The following is a 21,276-nucleotide window of genomic DNA, read 5'->3' as shown; positions in this document are numbered from 1 at the left end:
AACACAAAATTCATCAGTCCTCAGTCGTTACCTCGATCAACTAGGACAAAGTACTATTTAGTGGAATTCTATTTAATTAGCATAGAGTTTCCATCAGTGATTCCATGTGTGAGACCAAACAAAGATATACCCAGAAAAAAAAAACTAAAGATATTAATCTGGACACTTGGCAGTTCCTCACACAAGGATGGCCTCTGCGACTTGTGCAAAAAAGAAAAATGAAAGAAGCATCTCTGAGAAAGACAAAGCAGACTGAAAACAGTTTAACAGCAGAGATCTGAGATTCTCACTCTATCAAAAGTTCACTGCCAGAGAAACCATTCTGCCACCAGATTGGCCACTGAACCAATAAGATACAGTTGGAAGGCCAACATGCCAATCTGTTCTACCCGTCATTCCTCATAGTCACCAGCATTTTCTAGCAAATAGTTCACTGCAAGTTCTTCATTCTTGTCACATGCCAAGAAAGCCTCAATGGCAAGTGCCCTGTCGAACCCCATTGCTTCAAGCTGAACAAAATTAAACACCAATTTTAAAAAAATGATTTCCATGAAATCAATGCTTACAGACACTAAAGAACCAAGACTCAGAAGCTGTTTAATCAGAGACGGGACCAAGCCAAGCCATGGGGAGGAAATTGGGAAGAATACAACCTACCCAAGTCTTTCCCCCAAGGCTCACCACAGGCCCCTGGTTTCAAATTTTGCATGCTTTTTTTGTTCTTTTTGGCAGGATACTTACTCGTTCGATAGCCTCCCTCTCCTCTGGGGTAACGCTTATAGATTGGTGCATGTCTTGCTCAAGCTGTCCAAATATATCTCTGAAATGAACATCAATGTTAGTAGCTGCAGTTTTGGGTCTTGCATTTACTGGGTCTAAGCACAACAGCCAATCTGAGAACAACTTGCATTTAAAAATAAATAATGTTAAAAAACAATTTGGGTCTGAAAGTGTCTATCGAATAGATATATGAAATTGACAATGTTGATATATAAACAGAAGATAAATTATGAAGCAAGTCTATAAGAAGTGTGAGAAATAAGAAAAATAAGGGAAGCATCGTGTGACAAGAAAATTGAAACAAAGCAAAACAAACAGAAGACTCATTTTGACTCCTGAATGCTAGTCACTATGCACTTAGGGAATTTTACTCCATACGAGGCCTGAAAATGCAGGGTCTATGACAATGCGTACAATAGATATTTATCTCCAGTAATCTTTTTAGCATGACACTGCAGATATAAATGATAATGTGATAATATGAACGAAAACATCAACCAGTGTCACTGCCAACTGCCAAGCAACATAAATTCATAATACATAGTAAACTACTGCTGGCAAATGTGCATAATGTTCTCACCCTTCAGACCCTTCTAGCGGTTCATTAATCAGTTGAAGGAATTCTGCTTGGTGCTCCTGAATCAGTCTTAGGAGCTGTGGATTCTGCTTGCTCAACTCTTGAAGCATGGGCTGGAAGGACACTAACAGCTTCAGAAATTGATAACATGTAGGAAAACTTCAAATGTAAGAGTTGAGTCACAGAACATATACCTGTAGTATCTGAGGATTTGCTTGGACCATTGAACGTAAAGCTAAGAACTGAAAGAACACATACAAAGGTTTATATTAAATTTCAATTTACATACATCCAAAAAAAAAGTATATCTACGTGTGACAAAGTTGTGCCATTTGAAACATCAATGGTCCCAACATAATTTGTCAAAATTTGAAATCACAAAGAAGGGACATGCCAAACACTTTCAAGTTAATGAAGGGACATGACAAAGTTCATTACACACAAAGAGCACCATTATCTTCCTTCACTTGGGAAGTGTAATAAATGCATCTCTTATCAACTCCTTTGAGTATCATTGTCACCAAAGGTTATACCGAAGTGTATGGCATAAATTATTTGATACCAATAATCATGGACTTGATATATTCCAACTTAAAATTCATTGGATAATAAACAATATTCACCAAATGAACCAACTCAGGATCCATGATTAGGGCTGTAAATGAGCCAAACCAACCGAACACGGCTTGTTAACCAGTAGACCATGCTCAGGCTCGGGCTTGGACTCGGGTCTAGATGAGCCGAGCTCAAGCCAAGCCCGAGTCAGGTGACCCAAGTCAGAGCGGACTCATGCAAAAAAAAATTACTGTTTTAGTAACATGCCAACAACCTGAGTCGAACTCCAAACCTCTGAGATATAAGCCACAGCACCTGACCACCCATCCAACAACAACAACAACTACGCCTTCATCCCAAAACAATTGGGGTCAGCGATATGAACCAAAAAAGAAATTCATTTTGGGTCTTCCACATGAATCCTTTTCCTCCAATCATTTCTATCCAATGCCATGTCCTCGGTGAGGTTCAAAGCATTCATATCCTTTCCTATCATCTCCATCCAAGTCTTCCTAGGCCTACCCCGACCTCTTTTAACTAATATATTTTCCCATTTCTCCAACCTTCTAACTGGAGCATCATTAGGCCTTCGCCGAATATGTCCAAACCACCATAAACGATTCTCTCGCATCTTATTTTCAATGGGTGCAACACCTACCTTCTTACGTATCTCCTCGTTCCGAATCTTATCTTTTATTGTATTTCCACACATCCATCTAAGCATCCGCATCTCAGCTACACTCATTGACCACCCATCCAATACCACTTTTTTATGACGTAATTTACATATTTATTATATAATATATTTTTACGAGCTCATGCGAGCTGAACCAAGACAAACACCCTTTGTTCGTGCTCGGCTCGTATATGCTAAATGAACAGTTTGTGTCTCGACTCGCCATCTAAACGAGACGATCATGAACGAGTTTTGGACGAGCTGAACCATGAGCTCCTCAGTTTGTTTCCCAGCCCTATCCATGATGGAAATCCCTGCTTCACTATAACCAAGCCCCATTATTAACAGCCCACTTTGCCCTTGTTCTTTATACTACAGGGCATCAAAAAGCAAAACAAATTGGTGCATTGCATAAATACTGGGAAGATAGGGAACATCAAGCACAATATGCACACCTGTGGATTATTCCGAAGGAAATCAAGAGAGCCACCCCCAGCCCCAGTTTCAAGACCAGTCGATCCCTGTATACACAATATAGACAAAAGTTAACAAATGTCACCTCTTCTTTCAAAACAAAGAACAAATATCTCAAAAGCACATGAAAATAGGATCATAGCAGAATTAGACCTGAGGAAACAAGTTCAGTGGAGAAGCATTAGGTCCTCCAGAGAGGGGTGCAGTTTCCCCCATGCCTGCATCTGTGGCAGCAGCTGGCACTTGACTTGGTGTTTGGCTTGAAGGAATTCGAGCTACAGGAACAGCAACTTCTGCCGCGGCTGGAATACCCTGCAAAATAAGCTGTGTATGAGTTGCATGCACAACTAAGAGTGAAGAATGTCCAAATTGAGTTGCTTAAATATCTGGCAGAGGGTGTAGCTTACAGAATATAAATAATCAACAGCTCTTTCAGGATTGTTGTAAGCAGCTTGGAGTGCACGTGTAACTGTCTCCCTGTCCCAGCTGCCTCCACCCATATCAATTAATTGCTGAATGGTTTGCTCAAGATTATTACCTGCAACTAAGTTAGAAGCAGCCTGACCATATGGATCAGCAGTCACCCTGTAATTATTGATAATTAGAAGCATGCAGAGAGAATGTCACAGAAATTGATAGGACGAATGTAGGCAAGCATCCATGCATTCATCAATTGTCAGTCTAGCAGGGTGTTCCACCCATGTGTTTGAACCCATGAAAACAGTGTTGTCTTTGTTGCAAAAATACTAGAAGAAATTTCAAGCATCTATGCATTAACAGTTGCCAGTCAAGCAGGCCAGTCTGACCATGTATTTGAACTCATGAAAACAGTGTCATCTTTGTTGCAGAAATACTAGAATAAATTGCAGGAGTGTGCATAGAGGCCATAGAGGAAGATACATGGTGAGATGGATCTAGTACTGGCCTGACTCTTAACAAGCTTAGGCCTAGTATAGTTCTTATCAGGCCTACTGCTGAATATGGACCAATTTATACAAAGAATCAGGAAAGAGAGTCCAGACTGGGTTGGGCACAGTGGCACACATTCTGCAAGTCCCAAGCCCAAGCCTGTTTTAGTGTAAGCCAAGCCTAGGCCCAGGTTGATCAAACTTGGCACAAGCTTGGCCCCTTCTGAATTAGGCACCCAAAAGCCTTATTGGCCTGGCACAATGCCCATCCCTATACAAGATGAATGGAAGACACATTGAAGATACTGGAAATGCATGCATGAAGTTACTGAAAGTACAACATCAGACATAAACAACTGAAAATAGAAGCATGGCACAAGTAGAAGAAAAAAAAGAAAAGAGAAACAACTTGGCATCTATTCTCTCCAAGAGAATACTAAAGCATTCAGTGTTAATGTTTGCTATAAATGCTTGTGTTCAACAGTCCAAAATCCCATCCTTGATGGACGATGTATCACGACCACCATAGTTCAAAGAGGTGAAGCACGGTGCATGAGACTTTTACCATACACTTGTTCAAGCTATGATGCTTTATATCTCAGTCGTATTATGGTTTTGGCTTTTGCATTTCTCAAAGTAAATTCCAATCTAACAGCTTACAAGTTAACAATCCTGCATATCTTAGAGATCTTAAATCCTACCAATAAGCCATGAGATTGGAGGAAACATAATTTAATGAACCTATGAGCACTAAGTGGGATAATTTGTACCCCATGTGTATCATGGTCAGTTCTAGACCAAATTAAGACCTATCCTAAGTAAAGTCATGGGGAAAATGCAAATATTTCAAATGTGTCACAAACAGAACCTACAACAGGTTCTCAGAAACAAGTTCATTTTGGGACTACTAAGGTATTCAAAATTGGCAATACACAATATCCTGAATTCAAACACATAATGAGGTTGACTAGCCTCTAATTGTGGGGTTAATTAGTGTTATGTGGATTCCTATGTGGATTCTTAAGACGGTGGTGGTAAACTTCATAACTCAGAATTTTATCTGCCAAGGCAATCAGAATGTATTCTTGAAATAGGAACACATCCAAAACAGCTGGTGTAAGTTGCCTGACCATTCAAGGCTAAGCAGAAGTAGAAATTTCTGTGAAATTTGCCTCTTTTATCAAGTTCATGTTTATACAAGGACAACTACATTGGAATGTTAGCAATTTAAAACACAACCCAATGCCATCTTTTTCAGTGATGCATTCATGCAAAACTATTATGGTTCACAGCCCAACAATCAATATGTGTCTACATCATTAGAGTAAGATTGCTATATCTATAATGCAACTAAAGTTGTTCATTGTTGGTGGTGAATGAAGAACTTGAATCATATGCAAGGCAATAAAATCACTGCAGATTAAGAATGAGTAAACAAACCCAGACTCAAAATAAGTGACAAAAAAGCAACTAAGAGACCAAGTTCACATTCAAATGACACCAAAGTTTTGGAATATTAGTGATAAATTTGAAAGCAACGCCCATCTAGTAAGCAAAAGAACTCTAAAACAAAAGGAAATAAAAAAAAAACTCATACTCATTTGTGGTACCAGAACCTGCTTCTGATCTATCAGAACCTGCTGCAGTACTCACAGGGGTCCTGTTACAACATCATATCAGAATATGATCACGGAATTAAAACCAAACCAAAGCTGCAAGCCATTATCAATTTAATAAATGAAAAGATGGGAACATACACTGCTTGTGAAGGAGGCTGTGGTTCAGGAACTGGAGTGGGAGCAGGAACAGAACTGGTAGTTGAAGACTGTTCAAGGTTTAAAAAGAGTTTAAAGAGAGCTAAAATAACAATCATTGTAATGAAGTAAAAAGAGCACTCAAACCTCACACAAGAGGTACAAAATACACTCAAAATGTGTTCACTCACATAAGTCACTAAGGGCCAACAAAAACACACTTAAAAAATATATATTATTGAGAAAGGAATTCACAAAGAATGCATTAAAAAAAAGCATAGCATTTAATGGGACAAGAGATCCCTATTTATATATAAACAAGAGGGCCAAGAGGACCTATACAACTGTTGGGAAAGGCTCCAACAGTTAGAAACATAGTTGTTGGAGATTCTCAACAGCTATATTGACTAAAAGACAAAACTGAATATAGTTGTTGGAGATTCCCAACAGTTATATTGACTAAAAGACAAAAAAGGTCAGTTCTGCCCCTAAAGGGTAGAGCCTATTACATGTACAGAATTATCATTCTGCCCCTAATGGGCAGAGCCTATTACATGTACATAATTACCTACAGGACAGACTCTATTATATGGTAAAATTACCAAAATACCCCTAATGGCTATTTCCTATTACAAGATAGAAAAATATTGTGTATACATATACATGAACATAAAAATAAGGAAATACAGTTAAAGCTCAACTTGTGCTCACCAAGAAAGAAGAAAATAAAGTTAAAGCTCTTGATAGAGATGATCCTGCCAAAGCCATATGTGATTATCAATCAAGGTAGAGGGTTGAAAGAGTAATCATGCAAAAGTTCTTGCATAGTTTATGAACAATGCTGACATCAAAATATGTGCCAACATTGCAAAATTTAGAAAGGTCAATGACGCTTGATCATTCGTGAAAAGCATATGTATGCAAAAGGACCTTGCAAGACGATATTTCTTTCAAGAAAAAATATGAACTACTAAGCAAGGGGTCATGAATTTTCAGGATTACTTTAGTGCCCTATCCCTCTTATGGGATGAGTTGGCACTTCTTGAATTTAAATGGTTTGCCATTGAAGACATTGAACTAAGATGAGAACAAATGGAGAAAGAACACTTCTTTCAATTTCTACATGGTCTACGACCTGAATTTGAACAAGTATGATATTCTCTTCTCCATAGATATTTCTTCTTACCACTTGAAGATGTCGTTGCCGAAGCTTATTATGAGGAGACCTGACTTGGTATGACTAAAGGAGAAGGAGATGAAGTGCCGGCAGTATCTAGACCCGGCAACAACGTGAAGAACTGCAAGCTTCAACACTTTGAAAGGCAAAATAACTATAGTGGTCATAATAATTATAGTGAAAATAATAACTATGAAAGTGGTAGAAGAGTTATTTGCTACTATTGTAATAAGTCGGTGCACCTCAAACATGTTTGTCCAAAGCTCAAAAACAAGGTGGCTTTCGTTGAAAAATTCACACCCAAAAGGAAAGAGTCAAGCAAAAGAGGCGGAGATTTTAAATACACTTTTTCTTTTTCTCAACTATTTGAAGAACTTCAACAATTACTTAAATCTCCATCAACTTTAGGTGCCGTCATAGCTTCATCATCTCCTCCAAGTATGTGTTCTTGGATTCTTGATTCGGAAACTTCTTTCAAATGACATTGCATGACAATGTTCTATTCGATATCCACATTAATTCAAAATTATCTTATGTTTCTACCGTTGATGCATCTTCTTTGCAAATTAAAATCATTGGAGCCCTAGATTTTAAAAATTCTCAAAAAATTTATGTTCCAAAAATTAGGGTGGTTCCAAAATAGAGTTTAAACATATTTTTGGTTTCTCAAATTTTTTACCATGGATGTGAAATCTCCTTCTCGTCTAAGGGTTGCCATGTGCAAGATCTCTGGTCTAAGAAGCAGAATGGGCAAGGCCATAAGAGATGAATCTCAACTTTATGGACTCTCTGAATCTTCATTTAAAATCTTTTTGTAATTATTTTCAAGATAAAGATATTGAAACTTAGTATAAAAGACTTAGACATCCAAGTTATTAAAAGATGTATCTCTTCCCTTTTGGGAAAAAATTTTGTAATGAAAAAGATTTTATTTGCAAAGATTGTGTTCTTGAAAATATGAAATCCATTTCATTTCCTAATAGAACCGTTGTTTCTAAAAAAAACTTTTTGAGTTAGTGCATTCGGATGTATGGGGGCCATCTTTGGTCATATCCAAAGAGGGTTATTCATATTATGTTACATTTATTGATGATTTCACTATATATGTGTGGGTCTACTTCCTCAATTTTAAATCCGATGTTTTTACCTTTTTTAAAGAATGTCATATGATTGTCAAAAATCAATTTCAAAGAAACATTTTCATACTTTGATTCGACTCGAATGGGGAATACTTATCCAATGAATTTTAAAATTATTTAAAACCAATGTCACATAGGTGCAGGTGTGAGTGCGGGTGCGGCGATGCAACACTTTGAAACAACTTGGGTGCGGGAGTGCGGGAGGGTATATATATTTTAATATATATAACTTATCCATAAAGCAAGCTCCTAATGAGATTCGGATTTGGGTTTGAATTCAGATGCAAAAAACTCATACTGAATCAGGATTTGATTAGTTAATCTGGTATTAATGCAGAGCAGGATCGACCCAGATCCATACAACCTCACCCAGGCAGAGGACCGGACCTGCACGAAGGGATTGAGGATCGGACCCAAGTAGTGGATCCGATCCAGATCACGGTACCAAGATGCAGGGATGATGTCCCCCTGCACACCTACTCCAGACGAGCACATGCCTGGACGTCCCAGATCCAGCAGCAATCAGGAGTCTTCCAGGGCCGGACCCGAGACCCGGATCCAGCTGAACACTTTAAATACCCATCCTAGGGTTGCATGCAGGACTGATTGTGGGAATCTTTAAAGTTTCTTTTCCTATTATTTTTTTTATTCAGCCGTATGTTAATTGTTGTTTCTTTCTTTTCTGTTTTGTTTTCATTCCAGCTTACTTTGTTCAGTTTTCTGCTAGTCATTTGTTTCTTTTCACTGTGAGCATTATCAATCTTATAATAAATTGTTGCTCGAATCCATTGATCCGAGTCTTTGCTTCAACGTTGCCATTGGATTATTGTGTGCCGCACGATCCTGCATTGGAAGGAGCAGCCCAACGTCGACACCCATTACGTAAAGGTTGTGGTTCCCTCACTGTATCAAAGTGGTATAAGAGCCCCAGCCTTCCTCCTTCGTCAACGACATGGTGCAAGAAGCGAGGAACGATCCTACAAGCGAGAAAGAGCTAGAGGAAATCGGTAACGAGGATCCTATGATGCGGATGATCGACATGATGACCAAGATTCAAGAAAACATGCTACGCGTAAGCAAGGACGTAGCCGGCATGTTGAAATGATTAGATGGAATCGAAGATCGGATCATGGTCATCGAATCGACCGAGGAGGCGCGCGTGGCTTCTATGCTGAAAACGGGAGCGAGATTGGGTGACAGCGCAGACAATCAAGTACATGCTACCGCAGCCGAACCAGGCCAGCTGATCTCTCGTGGTCGCGCCACCGCCCCAAATTTGGTACCTTCCCTAACGATGGACACTGTCATGGCTGCTAATCTGGCCGCCGGTGCCTGCCAGCCAAGTCACGAGGCTCTGGCCGTGCATCCCAGCGTCAGCTTTGGTGCGCAGGACTGGCCTCGTGCTACGGTGCCTGTGCCGCAGTCCGGGCCTGGTTCGCAAGGCCTCAGCGTGACGCTGGGCCAGGCTGCTAGCACAACAACATCAGCCCGAGCAGGGGCCGGTCAAACCCACCTTCCCAAGCCTGCACGCGGGAACACTGCTGCAGCCCACCAGCGTGCAGGGGGGAGGTGGAAACCTGTGGATTTGGCCGGACCCGAGAGGGTCCAGACCCGAGTTTTTAATAATGGGGTCTAGACCCGAATCTCGGGGCCATTCTTTGGGTCCCAGGGAGCGGGTCCGAGCCTCGAACCTCTTCACCTAACCTACCCAATTGGGTCCGGTTCGCGGGTCGCCCCGAACCAGACTCAACCCATTGGTTTTGAACCCCAACAAATATCCAATACCGATCCAAACCCATATCGGACCCGGACGGAGCTCCAATATGAATTTGAGCCGAGTCAAAACCAGACCCATCTTGTTACGGATCAAGGATCGAGTTCAAACTGGGTCTTCTCACACCACAACTCGATCCATGATCCTACCTACCCCATTCTAGGTCTGACGAATAGTTTAGGACTTGACCCGATCCAGATCCAATCGGGTGAATCATCCCAATACTACACCAACCAAACCCAATACCCGTACCAGACCCAATCTGTTAACCCGTCCCCGATCCAGAACTCAGTACCATACCCAACACATTACCCCTATCCTAACCCGACCCATAACCTGAACCCACATTATCCATTTCCCACCAACCCAGAACCCACAAACCGAGCAACCCTTCCACCTTTAGTAGGACATTCAGTTATACTGGTGCCACAACGCTGGCCACAGATGGTTCCCACCCACGAGCGAGATAGATCAAGGTAGTTTCCAATAGCCGCCATGCAGATTCAGCAGGGACCGACGCGACCTGAGCGTCATCCACACGTTGTTGGAGTTCATCAGCACCAGCATCCAGGCGAGCAGTACCGCGAAGAGGGTGATGAAGCAGTGTTGGATGACGACGCTTTATGGAATGAGTATCCTGCAGGAATGGTAGAAACTCGTCAGCAAAGAGCATCAAAGCACCCCTCCACCTACGGGGTGAAGCTAGACCTTCCAGAGTTCACAGGATGATTCGATACGGAGCAGTTCTTCGACTGGGCCTATGCCATACAGTTTTTCTTCGACTACAACATTGTAGCTGAGCACCGTCGTGTCTCTTTAGCGTCCACTTGATTGAGAGGCCTAGCGCAGACATGGTGGGTTGAGCTGCAGAGGTCGAGGGAGCGGCAGGAACTAGAGCGCATACAGACATGGGAAGAGATGCAGATGTTGATGCAATCAAAGTTCATGCCTTCAGACTACGCTGAGAGAACCTACAAGGAGTACCTGCCACTGCATCAAGGTACCCGTACTATAGCAGAGTACACTGTGAGAATATGGTGTCCGAGAGTGTCGTGTCCACCTTGAACCTGAAAACGGAGAAATTGTCTCAACCATACAAGATGGCATGGTTCAAAAGAGGAAACAAGGTTCCTATCACCCAACGTTGTTTAGTTCGGTTCTCCATGGGAGAGCATTACCACGATGATGTGTGGTGTGATGTAGCCCCTATGAGTGTGTCACATTCTTTTGGGACGTCCCTGGCAGTTTGATCGCAAGACCATTCACGATAGTCGTAGGAACACGTACTCATTTATGTTTAAGGGTCATAAAACAGTCCTTCTCCCTATCAAGGAGATCGGTTTTCCCACTGTGGATAAGCCTGAGCGAGTTCCCCGGCCCGCAGGCCTAACTTACCGAACTTTCTTGAGCCGTTGTCAGGAGGATGGCTATTGTTATGCCCTGGTGGCTAAGCCGTCTATGAGTACGTCGTTGCCAGTTCCCGCGGACATCGCGCCCCTAGTTGAGGAGTTTCGCGACATTATGCCAGACGACCTTCCTGATGGTCTACCTTCGATGAGGGTGGTGCAGCATGCTATTGATTTTGCCCCGGGGTCGAGTCTCCCCAATCTCGCCGCGTATCACATGAACCCGTCCGAGCATGCCGAGTTGTTGAGGCAGGTTCAGGAGTTACTGCAAAAGGGTTTTATTCGTGAGAGTGTGAGCCCTTGCACATTACCCGCCCTGCTCACTCCTAAGAAAGATGGGTCCATGCGCGCATGTGTGTTGACAGTAGAGCGATAAATCGTATCACTGTCAAATACCGTTTTCTCATTCCTCGTTTGGATGATATGTTTGATATGTTGGTTGGTGCCTCTATTTTCTCCAAAATTGATTTAAAAAGTGGGTACCACCAAATCCGTATCTGGGAGGGGAATGAGTGGAAAACGGCATTCAAGACACGTGATGGATTGTATGAGTGGTTAGTCATGCCATTCGGGTTATCAAATGCCCCAAGTACTTTCATGAACATGATGACTCAAGTGTTGCGTCCTTGTATAGGGAAGTTTGTCGTTGTGTATTTTGATGATATTCTGATTTATAGTTCGTCTTTGTCTGATCATTTGAGTCATTCGCGTCAGGTCTTAGAGATTTTACGGAGGGAAAAGTTGTATGTCAATGCCAAGAAGTGTAAGTTTATGACGTCAAGTGTTGTATTTTTGGGTTTTATTGTGTCGCCTGATGGAGTTAAGGCAGATCCCGCCAAAGTCTGTGCGATTGTAGATTGGTCTACCCCAAAGACTATAGGAGAGATTCGTAGTTTCCACGGGTTAGCCACTTTCTATCGTCGTTTTGTGAGAAGCTTCAACACCCTCATGGCCCCCTATCACGGAGTGCCTAAAGGGGACTAGTTTCCATTGGACGTCTGCCACGGGAAAGGCCTTCACGCTCATCAAAGAGAAAATGACTAGTGCCCCGTCTTAGCCCTCCCTGATTTTAACGCAGTCTTTGAGGTTGAGTGTGATGCCTCTAAAGTGGAAATTGGTGCAGTCTTGAGTCAAAACCGTAGACCCATTGCTTTCTTTAGTGAAAAGTTGACTCAAGTCAGGTGTCAGTACTCCACTTATGATGTTGAATTTTATGCCATGGTACAAGCCCTTCGTTAATGAAGGCATTATCTTATTTATAAGGAGTTTGTCTTGTACAAGGATCATGAGGCGTTAAAGTATTTGAATAGTCAAAAGAAGTTGAGTGTTCGTCATGCCAAGTGGGTCAGTTTCTTGCAAGAGTACACATTCACTATTCGTTATCAATCAGGTACTCTGAACAAGGTAGCTGACGCACTTAGCAGGAAGAATAGCCTTTTGATGACTATATCAGTGCAGGTCATTAGGTTCGAGCAGTGCAAGGAGTTGTACCCAACGGACCCTGATTTCCAGCAAGTCTGGGAAGGGTGCCTCTCCTTTGATAACACAGCCGACCCACGGTTTAATATACATAACAGTTACCTTTTTGAGGTAATAAGTTATGTGTGCCTGCATTCTCTCTTAAACTCCAGCTGATTTCCTAGTTACATGAAGGGAGACTAGCTGGGCATTTTGGACATGATAAGATGTTCGCTCTGTTAGATGAACGCTACTTTTGGCCCAAAAATGCGCAAAGATGTTGTCAAGTTTGTTCAGAGTTGTCGAGTGTGTCAAGTGTCTAAGGGTCGACGATAGAATATTGGTTTGTATACTCCGTTGCCCATCCCTGAGCGACCTTGGGAACATGTGTCCATGGATTTTGTTATGGGCCTTCCCAGAACCTCGCATCGTTTTGATTCCATTTTAGTTGTGATTGACCGTTTTTCCAAATTGACTATTTTTGTCCCGTGTAAGCGAACCACTGACGCCTTGTTAGTAGCTTCATACTACTTCAAGGACGTAGCCCGTTTTCATGGATTGCCTCACACGATCACCTTAGATCGTGACACGCGTTTTATGAGTCATTTTTAGAAATCGTTATTGGCCTTATTGAAAACCAAGCTCCAACTCAGTAGTGCTTACCACCCACAAACCGATGGCCAAACCGAGGTTGTGAACCGCACCCTTGGGAACTTGTTAAGGAGTCTAGTGGGGGAGAATGTCAAAACATGGGACCTAGTCTTGCCTCAAGCCGAGTTCGCGTATAACAGCCATCAACCGATCCACGGGCAAGTCTCCTTTTCAAGTGGTTTATGGTCGGTCACCCACTCATGTAGTAGATCTAGCACCTGTGACTAGTCTCCCAGACCTAGCCCCAGACGCGTTTGATGCCATTGAGTACATGTGTGATATACATAGGCAAGTCCGAGCCAAGCTTGTGGAGAGTTACGAAGCTTTCATAGACCAAGGTCGTCACGATGTTCAGTTCCAAGTTGGTCAGTTAGTATGGGTTTACCTACGTCCTGAGCATTTCCCAGTGGGTACTTACGGCAAGTTGAGTCCTAAGAAATATGGCCCTTTCAAGATTGTTCGACGATTGGGACTGAATGCCTACCTCCTTGAACTGCCCGAAGATTGGCACATTTCGCCTATCTTCAATGTGTCTGATCTATATGCTTACTGTGGAGACAACAAGTCGTCAGAGCCGACTTCTTTCCAACCAGGAGAGAATGATGCAGAGCCAGGATCGACCCATATCCATACAACCTGACCCAAGCAGAGAACCAGACATGCACGAAGGGATCGAGGATCGGACCCAAGTAGTGGATCCGATCCAGATCACGGTATCAAGACGCAGGGATGATGTCCCCCTGCGCACCTACTCCAGACGAGCACATGCCTGGACGTCCCAGATCCAGCAACAAACAGGATTCGTCTCGAGTCCAGGGCTGGACCCGAGACCCGAATCCAGCTGAACACTTTCAATACCCAACCTAGGGTTGTGTGCAGGACAGATTGTGGGAATCTTCAAAGTTTCTTTTCCTATTTTTTTTCATTCAACCGCACGTTAATTGTTGTTTCTTTCTTTTCTGTTTTGTTTTCATTCCAGCCTACTTTGTTCAGTTTTCTGCTAGTCATTTGTTTCTTTTCACTGTGAGCATTATCAATCTTATAATAAATTGTTGCTCAGATCCATTGATCTGAGCCTTTGCTTCAACGTGGCCATTGGGTTATTGTGTGCCGCACGATCGTGAATTGGAAGGAGCAGCCCAACGTCGACACCCATTATGTGAAGGTTGTGGTTCTCTCACTGCATCAGGTATGTAACCTAATCGGGTTACCAGTGGATTTAGCCATTCAACAATAAAACAATTGCTTGAAATTAGAGCATACCTCTCCCCATTTAATACAGAAATCTATTTCAATGTAATTTTCACTTTTTTTATTAATGCACTTATGACAAAGCTCTGTAAAAAGTATAAAAGAATGTACATGGCTCAGTTTTTTATGACAAAGCTTTGTAAAAACAATAAAAGAATATATGTGGATGAGAGCATTTAATGCACAATGTTTCAAAGCTTTGTAAAATATGTGGCTGATGTTGGGATGGCTCAACTTTTATGACAAAGCTTTGTAAAAATAGTAAAAGAATGTATGTGGCTCATAGCATTTAATGCATGTTTCAAAGCTTTGTAAAATACGCGACTGACGCTGGAAAAAAACTTTAAATATTTTTTAATTTTCGGCATGAAGCATCTTTTCGGGGTACCCCTTCGGGGGGAGGCTTGAGGTACTCTCGAGCCGCTTTATTTTCTTAAAATTTGGACAAAAATAACCTTGGGTGCAGGTTAACTGCACCCAAGGTCACATTGACCACACCGGGTGCCGCACCTACGTCACGTTGACTTGGGTGAGACAACCTCTATGTTGAGTCCCTCTGACATAGTTTAAAACAAAATAGAATTTGTCATAAAAAAAACTTGTCCTAAAACTCCTCAACAAAATGGGCTCCCCGAAAGAAAACATACATAGGCATATTATGAAAACAGCTAGGACCGACTCATTTCTAAAGATATTCCAAGGAGTTTTTGAGCTGATGTCATTCTAACATCAACCTATTCGATAAATATTATGCTCTCATCACCTTTGCAAAATATTTCTCCATATAAAAAACTATTTGCTTGATTTTAAACGTTTGTGAGTTTTTTATTGCAAATGTTTTGTTCTTTTACACAAAAAAAATGAGTTATCTCCAAAAGCCATTGAATGTGTTTTCATTGGTTATGGGAAAAGCCAAAAAGGCTATAGATGATGTGACCTTAGAAAATGAAAATAGTCTTTATAAAGATAATAGAAAAGAGGGAGTAGACTATACCTTTTTATTTGATCTCTCTCCTAGAAAATATGGTTCTAGTTGTGATAAGTCCTAGAATGATGAAGTTATTGTTACTAATGATCATCCTAATGATGAAAGTGCAGAACTTAATGATGGTTCTACTAAAGTTAGTGATAAAGTAGATGAAAGGCCTACAAAAGATATACGTGTTTATACCCGGCATGAGCAAAAAAAACCTCAAAACGCATTAGACAAATACTCCTCACTAGAAGAACCCTTAGTTGGTGATCAAGAGATTGATCATAATTACCCCTAGTAGGTATTTCCTATTATAAGATAACAAAATATTTTATATATATATATATATATATATATATATATATATATATATATATATATACATGAACATAAAAATATGTACATAACAATATGTATATATATATATTACTATATCTATATATACATGTTACATATACATGAACATATTTTAACAATCATAAGGACATAATGTATCATAATCAATGGGTACAGAGACCCCTATAGATACCTGAGCAGAAGAGTCTCCTCCTTGCACAGAGGATTTGCTCTGCAGTAAAAACACAAGAGAGAGAGTAAAACAAAGCTAAGTTAAAGAATGTAGAATATATGACATGACCAACATAATTATGGATCTCAAAACCACAGAGAGAAAAAATTGCTGATGCAGCTGAGGCAGAAAAGCATCAAATAAAGTCGGGATATCCTGATAAATTTGCAATCAAAGCCTGGTTATGCAAATGGGACATGTTGAAATCATCACACATCTAAGGATTCTGCAGATATTATGCTTTTTTTTGGGTGCATAAGATCGTCAAATCATGACTTTAAGTCTTCAACTTATTACAGAATAAGTTAGAAAAAAGTATCCTAAACAGGACTCATAGAACATGAACAAAAAGAAGATCCCAATTTGCACAATATGCATTAACTATAGTAAATAACATGATAACAAAAAGAGGCCTTATTTATTATAGTAGAATCTTACAAGCTTAAAGGGATTCAGACTAATAGCATCTTTCAAAAGCCAAATATATATATACCTTACTGAGCATGACAACAAGAAAACCATCTTCACTAACATTATTTTCTTCCAAAGTTGTCTCATCTTTCAAGACCTTGCCACTGTGAATCAACAACTGCTGAGCATATGGAAATTTGTCTTTCCCTTGTATTTCTTCTATATGCTTCTTAACAGCAATAACCTATAGGAAACATACTAGATTAAAATCCAACCAAAAAGAGAAAATTATTCATGATTTACCTCAAAAAAAAAAGAGGTAGTGAGAAGATAAACAAATGCAGCCACCAAAAGGAAAATAGTGAATAATCAATCGCAGATTCAGATTTGAAACGGTGAGACAGTCAACCTGCCAATAATTTGTTCATTTTGATACACCTTTTACACTTTACAGTTATTCAGCACTAATTTGTTAAGTATATGCATCTTTTTACTACAAAATGCAAAAATAAACCATGTAACAGAACTGCTGAACATTGCATATGTATAAAGAGATGATTACAAATATAACCATCAACTTTGTAATCCAACTTAATCACTCATGTACTAAGAACTCATCAATATATTCCCATGCCAGCACGGAATGAATTTACATCACCAATGTAAACAAGAGTATGGCATTACATGGGGTGGCAAAGAATATGACCTGAATAGAGTTTTTATGACGCTAACAGTCAAAGGGTATAGCTTTATGCCTCTCAGTCACTCTATGGTTGTCTGGTGCATTGGTTAGGTACCTAACTTGGTATCAGAGAAACCTAAAGTTCCTAGATTGATTCCAAAGAAAGGGAATTCCTTCCCAAGTGTGTAAAGAGCTAAACAGTGGCAAAATCAGATAACAGAGTGAGGATCCGTGAAAATGGAAATAATTACATGGAGTTAAGGCTAAGGCGAGACAAGTGCGTGCCCGAGGATGTTAGCAGCAAAATGTGGTAATGGCTCGAGAGACCAGTCAAGGGGAAGAATTTTGGTGTTCTGGTAAGCTATCTAACATGATCAGACACTATAGTGATAATTGGGCACATTATACCATACCGGATACCAAAATGCGAAGCCATCCGTAGTAGTAAAAAAGATGGAAATTGATTGCCACAATCTGCTACATTCATAAACTACGTGCAATCGCTCCGCCAAGGACTCTTCGGCTACTTCAAGTTCTTCGCTTTGCAATCACTGGGCAAGCAATTCAACAGCGAGAAAACAACAACCAATCGGGTATAGCAACTAATTACGGTTCTTGGCCGGCACTCGCAGCTTGGATTGGACCAAAAAGAAAAAAGATATAACGATCCCATCTCTCAAACAGGAAAAGGAAATGCAATGGAAGCAATATTCGACAAAATTGAGCAAAGGCCAAGTCACAATTTCTTCAAACTCTCCTGTTTCCACTTTGCCCTAATTATAGCTCTCACACCACACGACCCAAGGGACTCTGAAAGCCCAAATTTTCAACCACCAATCTAAAAACCCAACACCCACAAAGAATAATATATATATTTCTCGAAAATTATATAAACAAAAACAAAAAGAGATCCCGAAGCAAATGGAACTAAACGAAAACCACGATTTTCTTTGAGGAAAAGGGAGGGGGAAAGCTCACCGTATCGCTAGGCTGAACCCTGATCTCGAAATGGCTCCCCTTTAACGTCTTCACAGTCAACTTCATCGTGACCGCCGGAAAACCACCAGAAGTCGCCGGAAACCGCCGGACGAACGGATACGATCCCCTCTCAGAAACAACGGGATGCTGACGGAATCGACGGATTAGGGCTGTCTTCCGATTCCCACAAAACCCAAAACGCCGATAACGAAACCTTAGATGAACCGCTCGGATCGGAGGGAGAGAGAGAGTCTTGAGTTTCTTTACTGTGAGTGAGGATTCTAACTTTATAACCATGGGGCCCTACATCTCCAAGGACAGCTGGGCACTAAGCTCATATCACAATGATATGCCCTTTATGGAAAAATAAATAATACATTTCCCATCATATTTATTGCATTTTTAAAAATAAATAAATAATTTAAAATTAGATCTCATAGTCAAGCCTTAACCAGTGGAAATCCACATTAATCACCACTATCATATGTTTGCTTTCAAAAGACGACGGAACTTATTTCTACTAAAGTTAGGTAAACGTGCTTATCAGGAAAAATAAACAAATAAATAATAAATATGCTTAACAATATCTATCTCTAGTTTATATTGATGTTACCAAAAGTGACCGTACTACCCTTAAGAATAATGATATTTTACAAAAAACACAAGATATCTCAATATTTGTCGCATACTCACCCGCTTGATTTTTGCTAAATATGGGAGCATTTCTGATGATTTTACGCCTTCGCCACAACATGAAACAGTGAAACGCATCATTTCAGCGAAACTTGTCGCCAACAAAATTGAGGTTCGCATATATAGTTTTAGTGAATCTCACATTTCAGCTAAACTCGACTGCCAGCAAAACTGAGTTTTGCCTATAAGTTTAAGCGAAACTTGACTTTCACCAGCAAAGCCCAGTTGCAATAGAATAGGGAATAAAATGCATACAGATTCTAAAATATCCAATAAATAAAAGAATAAAAAAAAGAGATCATTATATTAGGTGCAATGAAAGGCCATAAGTGAAAAATAATGTTGACAAGGAGCAAGTCAAGATGTTATGCCTGCCCTTTTATCAAAGTTACATAGCATAAGAAAAACCTCAACGTACATGACAAGGAAAAGTACTAAACAGGCAGATTTACAATTTTTACTTCTTATTGGTTTCTTTCTAAAAAAAACAAAAAATAATCGTAGTGTAAAATAAAAATGACTTGTTTTTTCTAAAAACCTTTTAATTTTTAAAATTTTGCCCAACGACCAAAACAACAAATAGCCAACTTCATTAAGACCTTTTTACTCTTTGCATGTGTGAAACTCATAAAGTTCAAGCGATATATCACTTCGCTCATCGAGTATCTCAAACTCCCACTTAAAAGGAGGTTCATACTTTTTTTTGAGTAAAAATAAGTTTTGTGAACCTCCTTACGATCGTAACTTTGCAAATACCTTAGTAAAATAACATATATCTGGTACTTATAGAATGTGATTTTTATGTTTGTGGTGTTTCATAGTATAAAAAGCGATTATCTACACTCCATGGCTATTTTTGCATTTTTTAAGGTTTTTTTGTGGTCCACAACTTGCTTACTCTTCTGCAAAAAATCCAGTGACCTTTTCAAAAACTATTTTTGGCTACTCTTTTTCTATGATTGATTGGCAGCACTTCATCGTTGCATTTCGACGAGGTTGCAACCCCGATTAGGTCGAAAGGTGAGTTTCATACAAACAAACAATATATATATATATATATATATATATATATATATATATATATATATATATATATATATATAAAGTGGTAGTTGTGCAACCCTTAGGTGTGTAGGTACAGTGGAACGACATTGGATGCAATCACAGGGCATGATGAACTGACACCCAAAAAACTGCAAAAAAAGGGGAAAATGTGAAATTATACATTTTTGCCCTTAGCGATGATTTTCGACCTTCGTTGAACGCTCACGTAAGGATGTAGGCATCATTAGTAAAATTGTATTTAGCGATAGTAAAAAATTGTTGCTAAAGAGGCAAAAATGCATAAATTTATGTTTTTGCCCCTTTTGCATTTTTTTGACTATGGTCATCCATCACGCCTTTTGATGGAAGGCCACACACATCCCATTGGTAGTTGCGCACCTAAGGGTTGCACAACTACGTCTCTCTCTCTATATATATATATATGTGTGTGTGTGTGTGTGTGTGTGTGTGTGTGTGTGTGTGTGTGTGTGTGTGTTATTTTATTTTCATTCTGAACTTCTTTTTTTTTGTAGAAATGAGCATTATCTAGGCCCATGCATATTTATGTATGGTTGTTTGTTTCTCTTGTGTTTTATTTAATATTTTTCATATGATTTAACATTTAGGATTTATTATGTTTAGGGATATGTGTGTGTGTGTGTGTGTGTGTGTGTGTGTGTGTTGTAGATAATTTATGTGTGTTTGCTTGTTCTTTATTTAATTTTCAGTGTTTTTGTGTTGGTATAATGGGGCTAGGGTTGAGTTTGTTGGTGTAATGCTTATTTGTTTTCTGAGTATGTAATTAATGATGACCTTAGTATTTGTTAAACTACTATCGTCTGGCTAATAATCGTAGTTGAAGATTTTTAGTTGTCTTAAAAAATATTAGCTTTTGCAAAACATAGAAAATTAGCATAATTAGGTTAAAATCACATGTATTTGTCATTATTTGTAAATCTGTATTGATGGTTTGCAGAAGCATAAATAACGGGTGGAAGGATGGTTTGCAAAATTTGTTTTTATTAGGAGTTGTTTAATGAATTTATTCTTTATATCTATGTAGTTTTTTTAATGAATCGCTTCAACATCTTATGTCTTGTATGTATATCATAGGTAGTTCGAGATGAATAATTATAAAACCATACCGAAAATATCACAGCAAAAAGTCGTTCAAACCCCTATCCCCAAGCAAGAAAGCAATTGTGGTGCCCAAGATACTTGTAAAGATTGGTGAGGAAAGCCAAAATAAGTTGAAAGAGTATGAATTTTATGAAGATACTTAGGCAAAAGCGTTCAATGTTTTATTGCAGACTAAATTTTCTAGAACATGGATGGACTACAATTGTT

The 21,276-nt window shown here is 39.8% G+C and overlaps 1 protein-coding gene across 1 annotated transcript; it reads right to left on the bottom strand.

Annotated features, from left to right (window-relative positions):
- Positions 1-56: 56 nt before the first annotated feature.
- On the bottom strand, positions 57-18,396 carry LOC149847791 (ubiquitin receptor RAD23b-like). Its single transcript, XM_090001154.1, has 12 exons — positions 18,193-18,396; positions 16,615-16,776; positions 16,083-16,121; positions 5,728-5,795; positions 5,568-5,630; positions 3,470-3,647; positions 3,216-3,374; positions 3,044-3,109; positions 1,552-1,599; positions 1,361-1,470; positions 742-820; positions 57-509 (listed from the first exon to the last, which is right to left on the bottom strand). Exons 1-12 carry the CDS (start codon positions 18,256-18,258, stop codon positions 393-395), a joined length of 1,155 nt encoding a protein of 384 aa, XP_089857280.1. The 5' UTR covers positions 18,259-18,396; the 3' UTR covers positions 57-392.
- Between the last annotated feature and the right edge of the window lie 2,880 nt (positions 18,397-21,276).

The sequence above is a fragment of the Nuphar pumila genome, chromosome 1 (genome assembly GCF_984573655.1).
Source record: "Nuphar pumila chromosome 1, dmNupPumi1.hap1.1, whole genome shotgun sequence".
Classification (NCBI taxonomy): Eukaryota; Viridiplantae; Streptophyta; class Magnoliopsida; order Nymphaeales; family Nymphaeaceae; genus Nuphar; species Nuphar pumila.
Note: the sequence above shows the minus strand (reverse complement) of the source record. Positions and strands in the feature narration are given on the sequence as shown.

Coding starts and splice junctions, on each gene's coding strand:
- LOC149847791 (XM_090001154.1), bottom strand. CDS start 18,258: ATGAAGTTGACTGTGAAGACGTTAAAGGGGAGCCATTTCGAGATCAGG. Junction 16,122..16,614: donor TTGTTGTCATGCTCAGTAAG/GTATATATATAT, acceptor TTTTTACTGCAG/AGCAAATCCTCTGTGCAAGG. Junction 3,110..3,215: donor CACTGAACTTGTTTCCTCAG/GTCTAATTCTGC, acceptor TTGTGTATACAG/GGATCGACTGGTCTTGAAAC.